The 22,277-nt window shown below is 40.5% G+C and overlaps 1 protein-coding gene across 1 annotated transcript in view; it reads right to left on the bottom strand.

Annotated features, from left to right (window-relative positions):
- Positions 1-22,277, bottom strand: part of TES (testin LIM domain protein) — a 32,950-nt gene that overhangs the window by 5,115 nt on the left and 5,558 nt on the right. The window contains exons 2-4 of the mRNA XM_036424853.2: positions 13,116-13,201; positions 2,632-2,884; positions 1,174-1,506 (exon numbers count right to left, since the gene is read on the bottom strand). Of these exons, the coding sequence (XP_036280746.1) occupies positions 1,174-1,506; positions 2,632-2,884; positions 13,116-13,201 (672 nt within the window). The remainder of the gene's footprint in view (positions 1-1,173; positions 1,507-2,631; positions 2,885-13,115; positions 13,202-22,277) is intronic.

The raw sequence follows: 22,277 nt of genomic DNA, 5'->3' as shown, positions 1-22,277 counted from the left end.
AGATCAACCAAAGGACCTGTATGCATGCATAAGCAATGGGCATATGAGCATAACCAATGGACACAAGACAGTACGGGGGCGAGGGCATGTGCTGGGGGGTGGGAGCAGCCAGGGAGAAGTCAATGGGGGGAAAAAGAAGACATATGTAATACTTTCAACAACAATTAATTTAAATTAAAAAAACCGTTTTTTGTACATCTATATCACAATTTTCAAGCCAAAAAAAAAAAGACTTCAATTTCCCTCTTTAGGAGAGATTTTAAAAACTGATTGAATATATATCCTCATAAATTTAAGTTTCAATTTTAGGTGCAATGTACAATAGCAAGCACAACTTAATATAATTATATATAACTCTTATTTATGGGAATAGGTAAATAATTAACACCAAAATTATGTTTAGAAATAGATTCTAGATTAGTATGCTGTATTCCAGATTGATACCAATGATCACGACTGTGTTTACCTAAAATTCGCAATAATTCTTGGCAACAAGTAGTCAGAAAACTTGGCTCTAGACCAGTGGTTCCCAATGTGGGGCACCCGCCCAACAGGGGGTCAACTTGATTTTTAAGGGGAGCAATTTGAGAATGAAATATTAACAGTGATTTTTTTTTGCATTTTTTATGGTTCTAGGGACCTCATATAAAGTACATAAATATATACTGTGAGATATTTATGCATTTCAGGTCTCTATTATATGTTTTGAAACTTTGCTATTTTTTCACATCACAATATTATATTTTTTAACAATTTCTTACTGCTTTCTTCCTCAGTATTTCAACTGTCCTTTCGCTCTTATATTTTTCTTTCATGGATGCCATGCTCTTTGAAGCTTGTTTAGACCAGGTTAGTGGCCTTTTAGGCTTCCTCCACATGAACAGGAGTTCACTTTCTGAATAGTAAGAATTGTATGTCACGAGGATTGAGGGGGCATCAGGATTTTAGAGATGCTTAGGTGGGGCATGGCACAAAAAGGTTGGGAACCACTGGTCTAGGCACAGGTTTCAAACATGATTCTTTAAAATCAACATAAACTAAATTTTAATTCAATTTATTTCCCTCACCTACTCCCTTTTGGAAACAGAGGAGTGGTCTCCAAAAAGATTCAAAGAAAAGGAAGGAACCTGTAAAATACACCAACGGGACCAATGACGTGACCGCTGTACTCACATACTGAGTCCTGTGCTCTGCCGCCTTGTCCTCTATGGTGCCCACCGATGCCACGGTGCTTCTGCCTCCGCCAGGGATGTACATTCTGTTGGAGTCCTGAGCACCCATTTCACGGGGAAGTTTGACATCGCCTACTCCCAGAGCCTCGCTCTTGTATTTCTTCACAAACTGCTCCATCTCCTTCACCTCTTTGGGAGACAACTCATGGCACTTGGAAGGGTCCTGGTCATGCGCAGGGAGCTGCTTCGCCAGCTGCTTCTTCCGGTACTGCGCCCCCTCCGAGCCCGCCACTGGCTGCTTCTCCTTGGGCAGCATCTGCATGTACTGCCTGGCCTGAACCACAGGGAGACCAGTGTTAACTAGGAGATAATTTGGCCATTAGGGCGGCAATATTACTTTATAGACACACCAGAAGCAAGTTACTTAACGAAGAAGTTGGTTTTCTCTATTACCAACAAATTATCTTGTTGGTAATAGAGATATATCCTGAGGTATTAGCATATTGAAAACTGATATACTGAATAGATTTAATTCAATAAAAATTAATACATTTTTCTTCAAAAAAATTAAATTTTTGCCCTAGCTGGTTTGGCTCAGTGGATAGAGCATCTGCCTGTGGAAGGGTCCCAGGTTCGATTCTGGTGAAGGGCACATGCTCAGGCTGCAGGCTCAATCCCCAGTGGGGGGCAGTGCAGGAGGCAGCCAATCAATGATTCTTTCTCATCATTGATGTTAATATATATCTCTTTCTAACTCTCTCTTCCTTTCTGAAATCATAAAAAATATATTTTAAAAAAAATTAATATTTTTTCTTCAATTTATAAAAAGATTTGGGTTACTAATGTTTACTTGTACAAAACATACAAATGTACAATTGTAAGAGAACACAGATTTTTAGGCAGCATCTATAAAATGGCCTATGAATCAGCAGCATTTTCATTATAAAAAATATCATTATAAGATTCACTCTAATAATTTAACTCATGTTTTTAGAAGACTTCTATGTGGCTCATCTGGTTAGAACTGGAGCATTATACAAAATAAATTTTGTTTTTGTCTTACATAGTAAAATATAGTGTTTGAATATCTTTGGAGTTCTAAATAATGACAAATTTTATTCCTATGATATTATTTACCATCATAAGAGAAATATTCTCAAGAGCAAGCTAGAAGAGTCACTAAATTTGAAAAGTATCTGTTTTTTCATCTAAACTATTTTGTCAGACCATTCCCTCAAAGAGGTTAACATATTTGATAGAAAAATGCTATGAGGTATCTAATCCTATTTTCAAAAGACTACAATAAGAGTTGAAAGTCAAAGTAATGGGACCCCAGAAAGATAACAGACCTGATGTTGATTAGGTCCTGAAGGAACTGCTCTAAATAAGTAGTTGGGGAAGCTTAATTAAGAGACTCTCAACACCCCACCCCCCCCCCCCCCCCCCAGCGCTTACTTACCAATGCCTGATTCTGAACAGGAGGAGCCCATTCATAGGTGACTGTATTGATGGAGACATTCTTCTTGGCAGCAACTGGATTGGTCAGAATCATAACATTGCGTTTGTACATGGGAATTCCATCTGATTTCAGCTTTGCAATCAGGGTGGTATACTTGGTGTCTTCAAAAAGTTTCCCCACTTTTCGATCCTCTTCATTGCTCAATAGGACATCATGCTCCTCTTCACCACACTTGCAGTTACGACATATTTTTCTATGATTTTGGAGAAAAGTAGGCAATGACTAATTCTACAAAATCAATTATAATTATGTGCATATACTTATAATCATTAAAATACTTTTACATATATTCCATTTTATAGTACTCAAGGGAAAACCTTTTTTTTTTTGTCAGAGAAATACTAAGTAGCTATCCATAAATTTAAATAAGGAAATATAAAAATGTACCGTCACTTTACAAGATCTTTAAAAAATTAGTTTTTAATTTTAAAATACATGCCCAAGGGGCCATTCTGAGAGTAATGCCACCTGGTATTCTTCATTCTCATAAATAAATAAATAGATAAGTTAATACATAAATAAGTCCAACAGAAAAGTATCACAGCAAGAAGTTTCTTTTTTTTAAGCAATCACATTTCATAGCCATTACTCAAGTTTTTTTTGTTTTTGTTTTTGTTTTTAAAGGAGAAATAGAGATTGATATAAACTTTTTTCATCAAGGACTATAACTCTAGATTTAGGTTTATCTTTTCTGACCAATTTCCTTTCCCATTTTCCATTTCTTTCCTCCTTTCTCTGCCCTCTTATTTCTTCAAACACTTAGTGATCACCTACTGTGTGCCCCAATATGTATATAAAAAAATAAATGAAACTTTCTGCTCTTCTTACACTGCCAGCTCCCCCAATCTGGTCTAGTACATAATTACTCATTCATTCATGCAACATATATGAGTGTCTATATATGTTATATTACCAAGCAATGTACTTGATACTAGGACATAACGGTGAGGTGGCCATGAGATTATGCAGGGCCTTGTAGGACATCTTTAGGAATCTGGCCTTCATTGCAAGAGCATTCAGGAGGCACTATAGGCTCTTAGGCAACAGAATTACATGTTTGGATCTATCATTTTAAAAAACTGTAATACCTATAATACCTGCCTTGTGGAGAGATGAGGGATACATATAATTGAAAGTAGGCAGACCAATTAGCACGTCAATGATTTTAAAAAACAAATCAAAGAACAAGTTTAAGATCTCCTTGAATGTAAATCTGACCACACACTGTGGCTGATTTGGATGTATTGATGGTGAAAGGAAGGCCCGCTTACCAAAAAGGATGAGGTCATGAAATGAATACAGGTTTCTGGAATGAGTAAGTAGATAGAACAAATGTAATTTATTACAAATAGATCTGAGGTATGGGGAGAAAAGGTTGATGAGAGGACTCCACAAGTGAATTACTGTTAATTTTGAAATGTCTATGAGAATGGTAAAGATCTCAAGTACATTGTAGGATATATAGATCTAGTGTTAAAACTGTGGCCTGTTAAAATATATAAACTCAAGAGCCAGGGAATGATGAATATGCATCATGGGTTGAATCCGGGGGAGACGTGGAGGAAAAAGGTGAAGACTCAGGAAAGATTCTGGCAGAAGAACAGATCTGGAAAATGTGACAAAGGAAACTGGAAATAGACTGTGGTGTTACAAACAAACCAAAATCCAAGGCAATGATAGCAGGTAAATCAGGGGGCATATGAGAGTTTTAAGAAACATTCTAATATCCTTACATTGTCAGGAAAATATTAAAGTTATAAATTAACATTAGTTGTTAAGTATGCATGTTAAAAATATGCAAATAGACCAAATGGCGGAACAACTGAACAACAGCGTTATGACGTGCGCTGACTACCAGGGGGCACGCGCAGAACATGCCAGGCACCGGCAGCAGGCAGCAGAGTGTGGAACATGGCGGGCTTCGACTGGCAGGATGGTGGAGCAGGTGAATGGGAGCGCCAGACCAAGGTGGGGCACTGGTTGCTATCATCAGGGCAAACCTCTGGTAGTTACTGAAAATTCTTTGCTCCTGCATACCGCAGTCCCACCCAGTGCTCACTGCTGGTGCCAGCCCCACTTGTACCGACTGCTCGTGCCTGGTGCTGGTCCTGATCACTTGGCGCCATCAGCGGGTGCCAGCAGCGGCTCCCGGGCCCCAATCACCCTGAGGGCTTCTCCTCGAGGAGATCGGGGTAACAGCCACCACTTGCACCCACTGCTGTAGCCAGCCCCAATCACTCTGCCCCATCAGCGGTTGTGAGCAGGGCCGCTGGCAGACAGGAGTCCATGGGGCCATAGTGGGAGGAGCCGGGCAGGGGTGTGGAGGATGGGCAGAGACCCGCCCCTGTGTCCACCACAGCCCATAGTTCCTTTCAAGGTGCACAAATTCGTGCACTGAGCCCCTAGTGAAAATATAAAATGCAATTAGTCAAACAGAAGGCAACAAGAAAAAAGAAACAGGAGATTAGGACATGTAGGAAGCAATAATTAAAATGGTTGATATAATCCAAATATATCAAAAGTCACAATAAATAGACTCAATTCTACAATGAAAAGTCAATGGCTTTCATTGGATAATGCAACAAAACCCAACTATATGCTATTATAAAAGATAGTAGTTAAAAGTTAAGGACAGAGTTATCAAAAAGAAAGAAACTATTGTTATTCATAAATGCTGTGACTAATCATATAAAATGCAATGCATTAGCATCAATAAGAATTTAAAAATAAACAACATAAACTGATGAACAAAAATGAATTCAGAGACAGAGAAGCATTGATCAGGCCGTCAAACCTCAGAGGGAAGGTAGGGGAGGGTGGGGGTAAAAGGGAGAGATCAACCAAAGGACTTGTGTGCAGGCATATAGGCCTAACCAATGGACACAGACACCAGAGAAGTGAGGGTATGGGGGGGGGGGGGAGGGGACGACGACAATAAGGGGATAAGGACACATATGTAATCCTTAATTAATGAAGAAAAAAATGTTTTAAAGAATTTAATAAGTTTTTTTGGATTTAAAGTTAATATAAATAATTGGACTTCTCTACATCAGAAAATTGGAAGAAACCAACAAAAGCTCTTAAATGATTTTGTTTTTGCCAAATAAAGTATTAAATAATTACAGATTTTTATGTTCTGAGTTTTCTTGAGGTGAGTTTTATAAACTGAAGATATTAGATCTGACCTGTACAGGTCCAGAAAGTGAAAAACAGAAGCAGAGGAAGACAAAGACAGCAATGGAGAAGTATAAAGGGCGGGGAGGCAAATCACTATCCCTGAACACACACTAGTCAGAAATGTTTATTTGGCAAGAATCTGCTGGAATTTGCATATTCTGATTAAACACTCTTACATCTGGTTATCTCATACTCCCATCTAGTGGAAAGGAACATACTATTCTACTATAGGATATTGTCTTCATTCTTGTTCTTTGGTTAACAAAAACAATATAATTAAGCATAAAACTGTAAGATTGCTTTTTGATCAAGTGTAAAATCACACCTTTCTGAGGGGAAGGAGGAGGATGGGAATTTAGTTCTGAATATAGATAGAGAGTTCCATATATGGCTGTGAATTATGGCATACATCCTAATAATTAGCAAGTGATTGACTAAAGTAATAATGTCACAAGGATATGTGATGAAAACTATAGACTTTTAGAGCTATAAAACATGTGCACCACAAAACAAGGGGAGTTAGGTTTTTAGAAACTGCAAGATAAATTGTACAAGAGTAAGTAAAATAAAGCCTCCTGACTTCTAAAGCATGAACTATAACATGGATAAATAAATTATATTTACTATGAAAGTGTTATATATATAAAGGCATATTAACCAATGATATCAGAGCCACCTGTATACTTTTTCTTACTTTCTGTCTTGACTATTATTGGAAGATTCACATTTAAAAAAAATACTGTTTTCTCACTGGCCCCTTACCCCACCCAATATACCTTTAGTAAACAAGTAAAAATCAGGTTAAAACAGTATACCAATAGCAGCAAGAATGAGGGAAAAGTAGCAGCTAAAAAAGTCATAATGTGCTCAATTATCAGTTTTCTGAGTGGGGAAAAAACCTATCATTGATTAATTAGATTTTTAAGGTCACAAATATATAACAAGGCTCATGTGCATCCTTGCTCCAATAGGTGCGAGGTGACCTGCACTAACAGAGCACTTGGCAGGATTGTGACTTAAGAAGATGGAAAGGCTCTTTCAGCAGGAGTTGCCGTCACTGATACAGTTGGAATGACTACATACCTTCCAAACACACTGAGTTTCATTTATGCAATAAAAAGGGATAGCTACAGAACATCATGCAAAAGGAAACCTATAAAATGTGGGCCAGGGCCTAAGAGCTATTCATTGTGGAAACCTGTGCTCTTTACTAAACTAGCTTTTAAAAATTGTTATAAATACTTTGTAGCAGTGCTTTGTATTTTAACCTCCCATATTTAAATTAGGAAATTTTATTTTTAGAAATATGTTTTAAAAACTTTTAAAGTCATTTGGAAGATATCTGAAAAACTTCCTATATAATAAAAGGCTAATATGCAAATCAACCAAACAGCAGTCGCTATGACGCGCACTGACCACCAGGGAGCAGATCCTTAACACAGGAGCTGTCCCCTGATGGTCAGTGCACTCTCACAGAGAGCTGGGCTCACGGCTGGCAAGCATGGAGGTGGTGGGAGCCTCTCCTGCCACTATGGCAGTGCTAAGGATGTCCGACTGCCGGCTTAGGAGAGTGGATGTAAGCTGTCAGTAGGACATACCCTGAGGGACTCTGGACTGCAAGAGGGCACAGACCAGGCTGAGGTACTTCCCCCCAAGTGCATGAATTTCATGCACTGAGTCTCTAGTTTTAAAAGGAAAACCTTACTGAGGAATTGGGGAAGAAAAGGATACAGGTATTTTGGTATCCAAAAGAAGGCATAAGAATGAGTGGAGCATTTATCTCATTTAATTTCAGTCTGTAAACCGGATTCCATCCTTCTTAAGAAAACGAAGGTCTTTTAAAAAATGGTTTTATACAAAATGAAAACAAAAACAGGACATGGGTTAGCACAGTATCTATGTGGTAGGGGCCATGTTTGTAAGTTAGTATAGTTTCTTTCCTCAAATGAGTCCTAAATAAGTTTTGGTGAAATATGTACATTTAGAATACTTTGTGCTTATTATATTCCAGTTATACTAATTGCTAGCAATTATTTCAGGAGCATATAAATTCCCATACTCAAGTGCAATTGCCAAATCTCTACATCTTCTAAACTGTCCTGTAGAGGAATTCTCCCCAAACTCTCTATAGGATGGTAATTATATGGGACGGAAAAGGGGGTGAGGAGTGACAGAATTTAGTTTAAAACAGCCATTTTTTATGACTTAAAAAATGCAAAGGAAGAGTGGTAGACTGGGAAACTAAGGTGTTGAGAGAGGAAGACTATTTGTACAAAGAAGCTCATTATACAAAAAAAGTTTAGTGCATTAACAAATACACATGCAAATATTTACTATGTATGACAAATCAAAACTTCATACTCACAATTTTACATTACAACTTCAGAGTTCTTTTAATAAATCTTAGTACCACAATTTACCAAAAGCATTGCTTCAAACACACACACATAGATTTCCAGTTTCAAGCTGAAGGCATTCAAACTATCCCTCATCCTCTGAAAAGAGAAATATTTTTATGTCCCTATTTGTAAAAATTATTTTCCCAACGCAAGTAGTAGCAACCGGAGTGCTCTAGCAAGTTGCCAGCATTCACAGTGATTTAGAGGCATGGCCAAGGCTCCGCCACCAACCCTCACTTTAAAAGGGCTGGAAGATGCCCTTTTATAACGGGTTACCCAAATATGGACTTAAGTGTGGGCCTCTGTTACAGGATTCGGCACAGGCACGAGTCCGTTTATGGTGGGAAATTTTTGGTCTCAGCCAGCTCTACACCAATCAGACCGTCCCTCAACTCATCTGTGGCTCCCATGGTATTGCTATACTTTCAATATGAAATAATTGGCTATATACTTCTTAAAATCTTGGGTTTATGTCTTACATTTCATAAATATTTGTTATCTCTAAATATTACTTGAAAGAGTAATAGTTAAATGTTACTCAGTAAGTGTCAGGCATCCTTAATCTTTTATGCTCCTCCAGTCCTGTAATCATTGGTGCACTGAAGAAGACTGGCGAAGGGCAGAACTCGTAGGTAAAGAGCCCCCTTGTTCACTAAGATGTCTGTATCCAAAAATACCACCCTTTAGAGAAGACAGCCTGGTGCTGTTTGATGTTCACTGGTCACAGCAGTGTAAGCCTGCGCTCCAGTTTCCGCTCTGCCATGTAGAAAGGTGGTGGTGATAAGGAAGGTTTTGGCAAGCTTTGGATCCAAACTCCAGCCATCTTTAAACCATGTCATTGGTAGGTTATTTGACTTTCCTAAGTCTATGATTTCTCATATATAAAACTAGAGGCCCAGTGCATGAAAATTCATGCACTGGAGGGGGAAGGGGGGCGGGAATCCCTCAGCCAGGCCTGCCCCCTCTCACAATCCAGGAGCCCTCAGGGATGAGAGGTGACCCTGCGATCAGGGTAAGGCGATGCCCCTTCAGAACTCTGCTGCTGCCTCTATCGGAAATGCAAGTCTCGGCGGGCCCTGGTTACCTGAGCCTCAGGCGGCCATTCGAGACTTGCCTGCGCCTTGGGCCGGCCCTGGGCAGCTGGGGGCTTGAGGGGATTGGGGGACTCTGGAGGCAGGCGCATGGCAGGAGTGGGCCCAGCCTGGCTGTGCGCCACCATATTTGAGGGTGGGGCAATCAATTAGCATATTCCCTTACTGGCTGTGGGTGCTGCCATCTTTGTGATGGCGTGAGGGTCAATTAGCCTTTTCCTTCTTTATTAGATAGGATGGGAAAACTATCACTTATCTCAAAGGTACAGCCAGGTACATAAAATGTTGTGATAAGCAGAATTTTAAAATGGTTCCTAGCACCTTTACTCAAAGGTATTACTTTCACGATCATGTAACTTTACATGGCAGAAGGGAAATTATCCAAATTTTCCTAATCTAATCACATGAACCCTTAACAAGCGATGAGTTTTCTCTGGCTGAGAACAGAAGAGGAAGGAGGAGAGATATGAGGTGCAGAAAGGATTCTAAGCACTGTTGTCGGCTTTGAAGATGGAGGTGGCTCTGTGTGAATAGGAGCAGCTTCTGGAAGCTGAGAGCAGCCCCTGGCTGACAGCCAGCAATAAAACAGGGATGTGGCCTATGACTTCAAGGAAATGAATCCTATCAACATCAGAAATGAGTCTGGAAGCAGGTTGTTTCCCCAGAGCCTCCAAATAAGAGCCCAAGATGGCCAAGATTTCACCCTTTTGAGGCCCTAAGCAGGGAATCCAGATAAGCCTGCCAGACTTCTGATGTAATGCATAAATGGATATTGTATCAATTAAATCTTATGTTGAAGCCCTAACCCCCAATGTGAATATATTTGGAGATAGAGCTTTCAAGAGATAAAGTTATAAGAGGCCATAAGAGTGGGGCTTTAACCTAATAGGATGGTGGCCTTATAACAAGAGCAAGAGAGAGATGGGGAGGGGGGGAGGGAAGGAAGGGAGGGGCGGGGAAAGAGAGATCTTTCCATGTAAACACCCTGAGAAGGAAAGGCCATGTAGGCCATGTAAAGACACAGCAAGATGGTGGCCATCTACAGACCAGAAAGAGGCTTCTCACTAAAACCAACCATGCTGGCATCCTGATCTTGGACTGCTAGCCTCCAGAATTATAAGGAAATAAGTTTCTGTTGTTGAAGGCACACAGCCTATTGTACTTTGTTACTGAAGCCTGGCAGACTGATACTGGAGGCAAGGGGGGCTTGTCAGAGGTAGTGCTTGAGCCGAAGCATGAAGACTGGGAAGGACTTTGTGTTTCCTGGTGGTGAGATCCATGGTCTTTCCCGCAACAAGGCACAGAAATGTTAGGCAGCAGCCTCCATCCAAGCTGTGTGGTGCTTGGAAGGGGAGTGGAGAGAAGGCTAGAAAAGCAAGCTGAGGCCAGACACTGAGGTTTAACATCAAAGGACAAAGACTTAACCCAAAGGATCAAGTTCAGTGGGATAGCACCAAAGGTTCTTACGTATTGGGAAGTATATGACAGTATCCATTTTCAAAGGAACACTCTTGTGGCTGTAGAAGGACAGACTGGTATAAAGTGGAGAATAATTTAGCTCTGACGCTCACATTGTGCCTCACAAAACCCCTGGGTCCTAGAAGTCAAAGGTCAACATAAAAATGGAGGAGGCTAAGTGGGCAGGTCCCTGGGACCCCATCCCCACTTTAATCACAGCAGTTCTGTGGCCCTAGACTCGACCTGAAATTTTTGTTACACTCAGGATAACCAGCCTATAATATTTTACTTCAAAGGCTACTGAAGAAAATGGGTCATCTGTAGGTCAAGGGCACTACCCTCAAAGCCTTCCAGTTGTGGTTAAAAAAAAAAAAAAAAAAAAAAAAGTCAGAGAATTATCAAGAATTCTCACAAAAATATATCTGGACTCCTGACAGGAAGAAGACAGAACTAGTACCATGTGGATGGGGCCAAGCTAGATGGGGGGAACATACGAAAGCCCTAGTTTGTTATGGCTCTTAACATTGTCTACAACTACCCCTAGACAAGTAAATGATTCTGTTTCAAAGGGAAAAAAAAAATTGTAATTTTCATGCCACAAAAATCTGCTCTTACCTGATATATTTTTACCTCAAAATATCAGATTATGACCTGAAATAGGAAAATAATACAAAGAAAACAAAATTACATTAAACTAATCTTCTGGCTTATAGAAAAGATGTTGTCATTTAGAAATGAGCTTTAAAAATCTCATAGCAATTTTTGGCAACTGTATAGCAGAACTACAATAGAGTATTTTAAGATTTTAAAGTAAGAACTTTATGCCCAGCAGAGGGCAGTGTAGCTCTCCACAAAGCCTATGGGCACAATAGAGAATGGTGAGCATATAAGGGGCTGAAATATTATAATCCACTAAAACTATTGTGTGTCTGTCTAGTGACTTTACTTTTCTAAAACATGTCAGACGTATTGCTTAACAGTCATCTTTGAAAAGGTAGCACAAAGATGAGCTAGGAAAGTCTTACAGTAATTAAAAAACTTCCTGGAAAAATGTATCTCCCTACAAATAAAAAAACAATATGATCATTTCTGGGAGGGCTGAGGTTTGTGTTGTCTTCACTATTTAAAACAACAGCCTTTTTGTTTCCGAAAACTTAAAAAGGTAGCTTTTTTTTTTTTTTTTCTTTTAGAGAGAGAGGAAGAGAGAAAGAGAAGTATCGATCAGTTGCCTCCTGTATGTACCAACCTAGGTTTGTGTCAGGACTAGGACTAGATTCAACAATCTTTCAGTGAACAGGACGATGCTCTAACCAACTGAGCCACACTGACCAGGGCTAAATAAATTTGCCTTTAAAAGTACCTAATATCCCATCATTTATTTTTTACTTTTTACATTCTTTTTTAACTTATGCTGTACACAGCCTTTTACTATGAACTTCCTATGAAAACAGGAAGTTCAGAAGAGGTTCTCAAGTGAGGGTCATTCTAACAGGCAGCTGACATCCTAATGATGTGTTCTGATTATTTTTTTCCTTCTAACAGTAATGTGTTGATTCTAGCTTTGAACAGATTTAGAAACTACCATTATGGTCTTGACAACCATTGATGAACACCATTCATGTTCTTCCTAAGAAGAGATTTTAAATATAATTTTAGCTTTATATGACATACACTATTACTTTTAAAACATGAAGTTAAGATCTATACAAAATTCACATTTTTCACCTACTAATATTTGTCCTCCATAATATAGGCATTTGATTCAAATCAAGACACTGGCAATGAATGATCATTTAGTTGTTATTCTCATAAATTCAATTGCTTCAAAGTTTCTCAGCAATAAATTTATAGCTGAAAATTTTGAAGAAATCCAGTTTTAAATTTCCTAACAATCTGGACCAGAATACATCATTCAAACTTACTGTTTATTGCAAATATACAGACAAAGATGTGCAAAGTTATCAATAATTATAAAAGACTAATCATTAAATTAATAAACAAGTCCAGGAGATTACCACAAACCATAAAGAGACACACTCAATATTCTAGATCCACAAGAAATGTGAAGGACAGTAAACAAATCAAACAATTCTAAATATAGTTAGTATGGCCCAATTAGCTCAAACTTGACAGGAAGACAGGCTAGCTTTATTTTTTATTTATTTCTTATAAAAGAAAGTAACAGATCTCCAACTTAGCAACCAACCAAGAGAACTTGTGAGAGATGTGCACTGTCTGAGAAAGCATTGCCAAACAGCAGAAATTCCTGATGTGGTTGTAGTTCTCCAAATAGTATTACCTCCAAAAGTGCAGTTCAAATCCTTCACATTTTTCTTTGCATCTTAAGCAGGGGGCTCCAAATCCTTGCTCATGACCTAAGCCCATCTGTTAAAAAGAAAACAATGTAGATTTATTATTACATATTTTAGAAATCTAAAAAATTCAATAAATTGCACTTTTAATTCCACTTACCACTCCTGTTTATAAAACTTTCAAACACATATTTTATGAGTATTATACTGTTTAGTCAATGATGACACTCAAGCATGTATATGGTGACTCCAAGTACATACATAACATCCTTGAATTCTTATTGTTTTTTTCATGAAAAGAAAAGCATCAGAATGAAACTATATAGAAAACTACAAATATTGCAATTTGCAAAAAGTCATAAATTGATATCTTTGGCCACTACATGCCCTGTATATAATATGTACAGGGAGTTTAGAAAGCCGACCCCAAGTGACCTACTTATTTATTAATAGTACAAAGTATTATTTATATTATGATAAATATAATAATAGCAACAACATATATTGAATGCCATGGAATTGAGATAAATATGTATATCCTCATAAAATGCTTATAAAGTAGACAACATTTTCAATTTTAGAGATGAACAACTGAAATTCAGAGAATTATGGAACTTTAAACAGATCAAAGTGTTAATAAGTCCAGGTCTGGCTAACTCTGAGGCATGTGCTCTTTACCCAAACACTGATAGTATAGTAAAAAAGATCAACTGGCTTTGTATCAGCACATTGGCCAAAAAAATTAGCTTATTTTGTGTTTTAAATACCACATTAGTGACTACTGAAAAAATCATTATCTGCTACTGCCTGGAGAAATATTTCAAGACAGACAAGTAACAGATTTTTTTTCAATGGCACCTTTTTGTAACGTTACCGAATTGTGTTTGTCACTAAGTATTAAAAATCACATTATAACTTGTTTCTTGAAAGATCAGCCTGGCCATGCCCTAAAGTTTAATAATTTTATTTTATTTTATTTTTTAACATAAAGAGAACCCTTCCTTTTTTTCTGAAGAAAAACACCACATCATCCTCTTACCACAACTAAGGGCATATTCAAACCCAGCTGGGCCACCCAGCTGCTTGGGCGAACCCAGGTTATTTTAAGTAAGACCATCAAGCACTCTTTCCAATGGTGAAAAAAAGCTGTCCAACATTAACTAAACTTCGTCACCTTTGCCATGGCTACATTACCAATTTTCAAAAGAATAATCCTCCAAATTGTATATTTATCTTTAGCACTAGAATACACTATTTTTTCTTTTGAGGAATCAAATCATTTCCTTATCACAGATGACTCTAGTTTGCAGTACAGAAATAGAAGGGGCTAAGCTAAAGCCAGAGATGACTAAATCAAATTTTCTGGTCTTTTATAAATGCACTAGAGAGGTTCAGTGCACAAAATGTGTGCACTCGATGGGGGGTTCCTCAACCCTGCCTATGCCCTCTTGCAAGGTGGGTGCCTTGGGGGATGTCCAACTGCCGGCATAGGCCCATTCCCTCACAGAGAGCGGGCCGAAGCTATCTGTCGGACATCTCGGCGCTGCTGCGGAGTCAAGGGAGGCTCCCGCCACCACCCTTGCATTTGCCCACAGTGAGCCCGGCTTCTGGGTGAGCAGGCTTCCCCTGTAGGTGCGCACTGACCACCAGGGCACAGCGCCTGTACTGAGCGTCTTCACCCTGGTGGTCAGAGCGCGTCATAACGATCAGTTGTTCTGCTGTTCAGTCAATTTGCATATTAGCCTTTTATTACATAGGATAATTAGAGCATTTTCTCCATCGCAATACTCATAGTAAAACAAACAGCTCATCTACAAAGGTGTATTCTTTTTTCAAGCCCTTTCTAGTTTTCCATTAAGGAAAGTTAACAATCCTGAATTCATCTGGTGTGTGGAATTGCTTCCTCTGCGTTCCATGCATCACCTGTTAAACTCTGATCTTAAATGAAAAATTAAGATTACATTATTAAGCTTAATCACATAACTCATCTTAAATCAACTACTTTTAAATTCTCTGATGTATAATTCACAGTAAGAAATATGTTATCTCATGACACAGAACTTACATACAGACATACAAGCTCACCTGTGTATAAGTATGTGTAAATCCTGAAACAAATAACCGAGACTAAGTGTTCTTCTGCCTCTAACTGAAATGGGCACCTAAACAAATTCCTGCCTGTTTTAAAATCTGAATCCCTGGTCGGAGCAGCTCCGTGCTTAATAAAATACTACAAATATACTGAAAAAATACCATTACATTTTTTATTTCTGAATGAAACTTGGGAGGTCAACTAGTACCACTAATAGAACCTCAAATAGCAGACATTTTACACTAAGTAGCTCACTGTTGACCTACAAAATCAGGCTTGGAAAAGAACAAGTTGTTTCTTTCCTAACTGCTTTTTATCTTCTTAAAATAGTTATCAAATGTTTATTGGAATTATTAAAACTGGTAGTATTCCATGAATAGCTGCTCTTTTAAAATGTCCCACACATTTTTAGTGCTGAACAGGCCTCGGCTTTCCCCAATATAAGAGATCAGGAAGATAAGATCCAGAGGAGGTGACCTGCTCGTGGTCACACAGTCAGTCAACAGCAGGTTAACCTAAAACTGGATGCCTGGCTCATGCTCCACTGAGCTGAGGGGGAGACCTCTGCAGAGCGTCCAAGAGGAGCCCTTCAGCCTTCCGAAGAGACGTCCTGGCTCACGCTGGTTTCAAGGGAAAGGACTCCAAGCCTCCAAAGCCTCCTGCAACGCGTCCAAGGAAGAAGGCTTTCAGAGAGCTTAGGAAAGGGAGATGTGAGTCTGTCAGGAAGTAGGGAAAGCTCTTTTGAACAAGTGATGCTTAAATTGTGATTTTTTTAATGGGCAGAATCTAAGTCGGCAAAGAGGAGAAAAAAGTTCACTCACGGCAGAGGGGACACCATATGGGAAGGCCTGTGGCAGAAGGAGGCATGGTAGAAGCCAAAGACATCTTCGAACCCGAGAGGTGACAGGGCTAGCCTTGTAGTGGGCAGAGTGGGTGTTTCCTCCCTCTTCTTTTCCTTTTGCCGACGAAGTAATAAATGCTCTCCAGTAGTTGGTACCAAGTCTTGGGCTACCAGGTGTATCAGTGAAAAAGGTATTCCCAGGCAGGGTGGGACTGTAGGGAGAAGTGCTACAAAAACCAGGCATCGGGGCTGAGTATGGGAGGACAAGAGCTACCCAAACCTCAGAGGCCACCCTCAGCAAAGGAGGAGACCTGAGTGAGAAAAGCAGTGATTTGGGGAAATGGCTCAATTGCCTGCCCTGGAAAGCTTAGAAAGCCCTGTTCTTCCATCCCTGTTCGCCTGACTGGAAGGCCAAACTCATCTCCACCTAGGCTCCTTCCAGCATGGTTATGACCACCTAAGAAAAGTACTGCCTCCCTACAATTCATTTTCTTCAAATGCTCAAACACAAGGAGTGAGGAGGTTCTGAAAATACACCAGAAAGAGAACAAGTGCATGAAAGAGAGTGGAATGAGGTCGTGGCAATATGATACACTCTCTCCTACAACCCAACGGAAACAGTTCTAATTTAAAATCAACACCCAAACAAAAGCATCGAGAGAGAGTTTCAGACTGGAAATGCACTTAGTTTCCATTGGGAGTTTCATTTAGAGAAATTACTTTATAGATATAAACTTATAGCTATGAAACTTAAATCTAATTGGCACTCAGCACTGAAGATCTCTAACTAATGCCACATTACTAGGTGGGAATTTTTTCCATATCCTTACCCTCTTTACCAAGCTGTGAGGTTAAAAAAAACCACAATGCCACTCAAACAACAAAGATAAGCGGTTCAAAGCTGGTGTTTTCTCTGTTTAATAGACTGCATGTTCCAGGCTGAATAGCATTGCACAGGAGAAGACATATATCTACCAGGCAAATTTCTTCTGCTTCTGTTCCCACCCCAATTTGGGCATCCGTATTCTCCCCTTCACAAATCAAGCACATATCAGATGAAGGAAATGTACTGGTACTAACTCTACTCTATTAAAAAAATGTGCTTCAGAGCCAGAGCTGCCCAGGCACAGTTTCTCAAGGCTGAATCCCATACCTTTCGGGGTGAAAGAATTCCCTAACTCTTTCTAGTCTCAGTTCAAGATCTGAAACCTCACCTACCCCAAGAGTTTAGCTCATTTCTCTCCCTTCTTCATGCTGTGTTCAGGATTCCCTCAGTCCAAGACCCAGAATTCTTCTCACTATACCTCCCCCTCCCTTCTCTTTACCCTCAACAACCACACCCTCCGAGCAGGGTCCTTCTTCTTTCCTCAAGAGCCGTAACTGTTCCTCTTGGACACCTAGATTACGTAGGTTAGTTTCTGCCCAGGTGTCTGGGTTTGAGAATTTTTGGTGAGGGGTAAGAACAGAAAAGGATTGTGGGAGGGGTTGGTGGAGAGCCCAGAAAGCTCCTCAGGCTGGTTGGCTGCCACAGTGCGCATCATAGCCACCAGTCATTCTGGTCATTCTGCCTTTCCAGTCACTGGGCTTATATATATATATATAGATGTACTTTTACCTTTAACAGACACATCCCCTCACCGGAATTAGTCCTTTATATCGAGGACTAATTAAACATAGTGGCTTGTTATAAGTGTTTGTTCTGTAGTTTCTGATCATGATATTCCACTCATGCTTCTGCATTTTAGCACCCTGGGCTGAGTTCAGCTGGACTCACTGCATCTGCAGGCACGTCGGGACAGATGGTCCAGAGGAGCCTCAGCTGAGATGTTCCATCTGTTCCAGGGGGTCTGCCATCCTCCAGCAGGCTCAGCTGGGCTGCTTCAAATGGTAGCAGCAGCGTTCCAAATAGTTCAAAGCAAAAAGGTCTCCTGAGGTCCAAGTTTAGAGTTCACCTAACACTACTTCCATCAGTCCATTGGCAGCCCAAATTCACTACGTAGGGAAAATAGACTTTACTTCTAAATAGGAAGTGTTGTAAAATAAAATTGTGGCCATATTTGCAATTTACCACAAAAACTCTTTAGAAGATTCTGTTTAGGAAAACATATCTGTTCGCTATACTAGACCAGGATACCTGGTCATGTTAAATCAAATGCCCCCTCTCTAGAGAACCTAATTAATATAGCTTTGGTAAGTACTCAAACAAGTATGGAAAATGATTACTTACAAATGATAACTTTTATCATAGAAATTGAAATCAAAGTAATTTTCAAATTATAAAAGAAAAAAATTAAATCTAATAAAGTAATATATGAAAATACTAAACTTGAAATTTACATTTCTTTGTGCCCAACAAAGCGCCAAGTATCAATAGTTTACCAGAAAACATGTCATAAAATGCTTGATAATATAGTCAGGTACCAATTGAATGGTTTCAAGATCTATGAAGGATTTTCCTCTCTGAACAATGGATTTCTCAATAATGATTATGATACATCTGTTAACTGTCTATGTGCAGACACTATACTTTGTGCTTTAAAATAGCGGTCACCAACTTTTCTCACCTCACGGACCAACGGTTGGCGACCGCTGCTCTAAAATATTCATCTCCATCATCCTTACGTCCTGGTAAGATAGGTGGCTGTAACCCATTTTCAGATAAGGATCCTGAAGTTTAGATGGTTAAGTAATTTTGCCAAATTCACACAGTAAGGTCCAGGGCTAAGAATTGAACCCAGGATTCTAAGGCTGATAATCAGTCTTGCTGCAATGCCCTCCTGTACGCCAACCTTTTGCTTAAAGGTATCCAATGATCTAAGGATGAGGAAAGATTTGTGGAGTAAACAGGGTCCCGACTCAAAAGGGGAGCCTACATCAGCTAAAACTCAGTGTGACATTTCCTTCTCTACCTCAAGAGTTGACACAACGTATTAAAAAAGAATCAAAGGTAGGATAGAGGTATATATACATCCTTAAGTGCAGGCTTGGCTCCTATGCTAGCTCAGCAACACACTTGCTTAATTCAAACCCTTGACCTGGAAAAATGAGTAATTACTGCTGACCATATACCTTGGCTTTACTAGAAGAATCAGAACTGAAAAGGTAACAGTAGGAATAGCAAGAGTTTACCGACTTTTCACAGCCATGCTAAGTTCTTTAGGTTCAATCTATGTTAATTTTTCCTATGAATGTTGTTTCTGCCATAAAATACTCCCAATCCACATAATTACAGTTATTTACTTCTGCTTCTGAGACTTCATAATAGTGGTCTATATTCCTATTATTGCAGCGCTACAAAAAGTGTGGCAGTCCATGAGACACATATGCAAACTGAGAGTAAGCAATTAGCAAAGAATAAGCAATTTAATGCACATAATAATTTTCTGATTGGCTTTGCCTTTGTCTTATTTTAGTAATTCATTTTTATTAATGGTTTAGAACCACGGATACTTTGAGAAATATCACATTATAGCATGTATTCATTTTATCTAGCATCGTAGTTAATTCACACACCTATCTTGTCCACTAGCTAGCTTGCCAGCCTGCATTTTTTTTAATCTGCCCAAGCTGATACCACATTGGGGGACATGAGCTCAAAAGGTAATACTGTTAGAAACAGAGTTGAGATTTTTCTGTAGTTTTACATTTAAACTGTTCTCTCTCTTTTATATATATTTTATTGACTTTTTTACAGAGAGGAAGAGAGAGGGATAGAGGGTTAGAAACATCGATGAGAGAGAATCATCAATCAGCTGCCTCTTGCACACCCCCTACTGGGGATGTGCCCACCATCAGGGTACATGCCCTTGACCGGAATCGAACCTGGGACCTTTCAATCCACAGGCCGATGCTCTATCCACTGAGCCAAACCGGTTTCGGCTAAACTGCTCTCTTAATGATCTCTATGAAACACAAAAGGTAACTTTCTTTTGTTTAGCCCTGACTGTTTTTATTGTAGGCCAATAGCAGTACAGAAAGGCAAAGTTTCTTTATCTTCACTTTGGGACTCATTCTATCACGGCTTTCATGATGCCACTCAGAGAAACAAAATATCCACATATCTGCATGATCATTTTTCAGCGAGGCATGATATCTTCAAAGAAATCAAGGACAAGTTCACTGTGGCTACAGACTTATTAATACTCATCACCAAGGCATTCAATCTTTTTTGCTGGTCAGATAAAAAGCTGTGCAACTGACACACAGAATCCCTTTTGCAATACTGCATGGTGAATGTCATTATAATAAACACAAGATGAATCATTCATGATTTGAGGATGGTTCAGCATTTCAGAAATTAAACATATCCTATATAATAAAAGCCTAATATGCTAAGTGTCTGGTTGGCCGTTCAACCAATCAAAGCATAATAAGCTAAGGCCACTCAACCGCTCACTATGAAGTGCACTGACCACCAGGGGTCAGATGCTCTGACCAGTAGGTTAGCTTGCTGCTAGGGACTGGCTGGTCACGCTTTGGGGCCCTCCTGTGGTCCCTCCCTGACTAGCCAACCTCCTGCATCCCTCCCTGGCCCCCGATCATGCTCTGGTATGGTCCCTCAGTCTGGCCTGCATCCTCTCACAATCTTGTACCTCTGGGGTAGGGGTGTCGAACTCAATCAGAGAAGGGGCCAAAATCTAAAACCCAGCCTAAATCGCAGGCCGAATTCTTTACTGAACAGTCATAAACTGTCATTGTGATGGAAACGCAGCGGAGTGCAGTGATGACAGCGCGGTGCGGGCCACATTGCAAGGCCTGGCAGGACGGATTTGGCCCGCGGGCCTTGTGTTTGACACATGTGCTCTGGGGGGATGTCGCAGAGATGCTTTCAGCTTGACAGCAGAACAACCGGTCATTATGATGTACACTGACCACCAGGGGGAAGATGCTCAACACAGGAGCTGACCCCTGGTCGTCACTGTGCTCGGACAGGGGGAGTGCTGCTTAGCCAGAAGCTGGGCTCACGGCTGGAGAGTACAGCAGTGATGGTGGGAGCCTCCCCCACCTCCATGGCAGCGCTACGGAGCAGGCCTAAGTCAGCAGTCAGACATCCTCTGAGGGCTCCTGGACTGTGAGAAGAGGCAGGCCGGGCTGAGGGGCCCCTGAGTGCATGAATTTCATGCACCGGGCCTCTAGTATATACAAAAGTAGTCTTAATGTCACTTAGCAAATGAGATCCCAGCAATTTTCATTGCTGGCTTCTCATACAGCTCTTCCCTTTAAACTTTGCTCAAACCTGAGCAGCCCCCAATTCTTTTCTTGCTTGTTTATTTTTACTAGAAATTTGTGCACAGGTGGAGAGGGGGGTGTCCCTCAGCCCAGCCTGCATTCTCTCCAATCTGGGACATCCCTCTCACAATCCAGGACTTCTGGCTCCCAACTGCTTGCCTGTCTGCCTTCCTGATTGCCCCTAACTGCTTCTTCCTGCCAGTCTGATCACCCCCCTAACTACTACCCTGCCAGTCTGATTGATGCCTAACTGTTCCCCTGCCAGCCTGTTTGCCCCCCAACATCCCTCCTTTGCCGGCCTGGTCACCCCTAACTGCCCTCCCCTGTAGGACTGATCGCCTCCAACTGCCTTCCCTTGCAAGGCTGGTCCCTCTCAACTGCCCTCCCTTGCAGGCCTGGTGCCTCCCAATTGCCCTCCCCTCCTGGCTGTGGCCATGTTGTGTCCAAATGGGGGCAGGATCTTTGACCACATGGGGGCAGCCATCTTGTGTGTTGGAGTGATGGTCAATCTGCATATTAATCTTTTATTAGATAGGATAGAGGCCTGGTGCATGGGTGGGGGCCGGATGTTTTGCCCTGAAGGGTGTCTTGGATCAGGGTAGGGATTCCCTTGGGGTGTGGGCTGGCCTGAGGGAGGAACCTATGGTGGTTTGGAGGCTGGCCATGCCCCCTGGTGACCCTAACGAAATCCCTGGTATCTGGAATTTATTTACCTTCTGCAATTGAAACTTTGTAGCCTGGAGCGGAGCCAAGCCTCCTGCCCACTCAGTGGCTGGCAGCCATTTCTGTTGAGGTTCATGTGTCTTCTATAATTGAAAGTTTGTAGCCTGGAGTGGAGGCCTGGGCTGGCCAGGGTGTATGGAAAGCTTTGCTTCTTCCATTGCTGGGAGAAACCCTAGTCTCCCGCTCTTTCCAGCTCCGTGGCTGCCACCATTTCTGTTTGGATTTGTCTGTAATTGAAACTTTGTATCCTTGAGTAGAGGCTTA

Source organism: Pipistrellus kuhlii, unplaced genomic scaffold (genome assembly GCF_014108245.1).
Source record: "Pipistrellus kuhlii isolate mPipKuh1 unplaced genomic scaffold, mPipKuh1.p scaffold_m20_p_10, whole genome shotgun sequence".
NCBI classification, from domain to species: Eukaryota; Metazoa; Chordata; class Mammalia; order Chiroptera; family Vespertilionidae; genus Pipistrellus; species Pipistrellus kuhlii.
The sequence above is the reverse complement of the archived record's forward strand: the minus strand, read 5'-3'. Positions and strand labels throughout refer to the sequence as shown.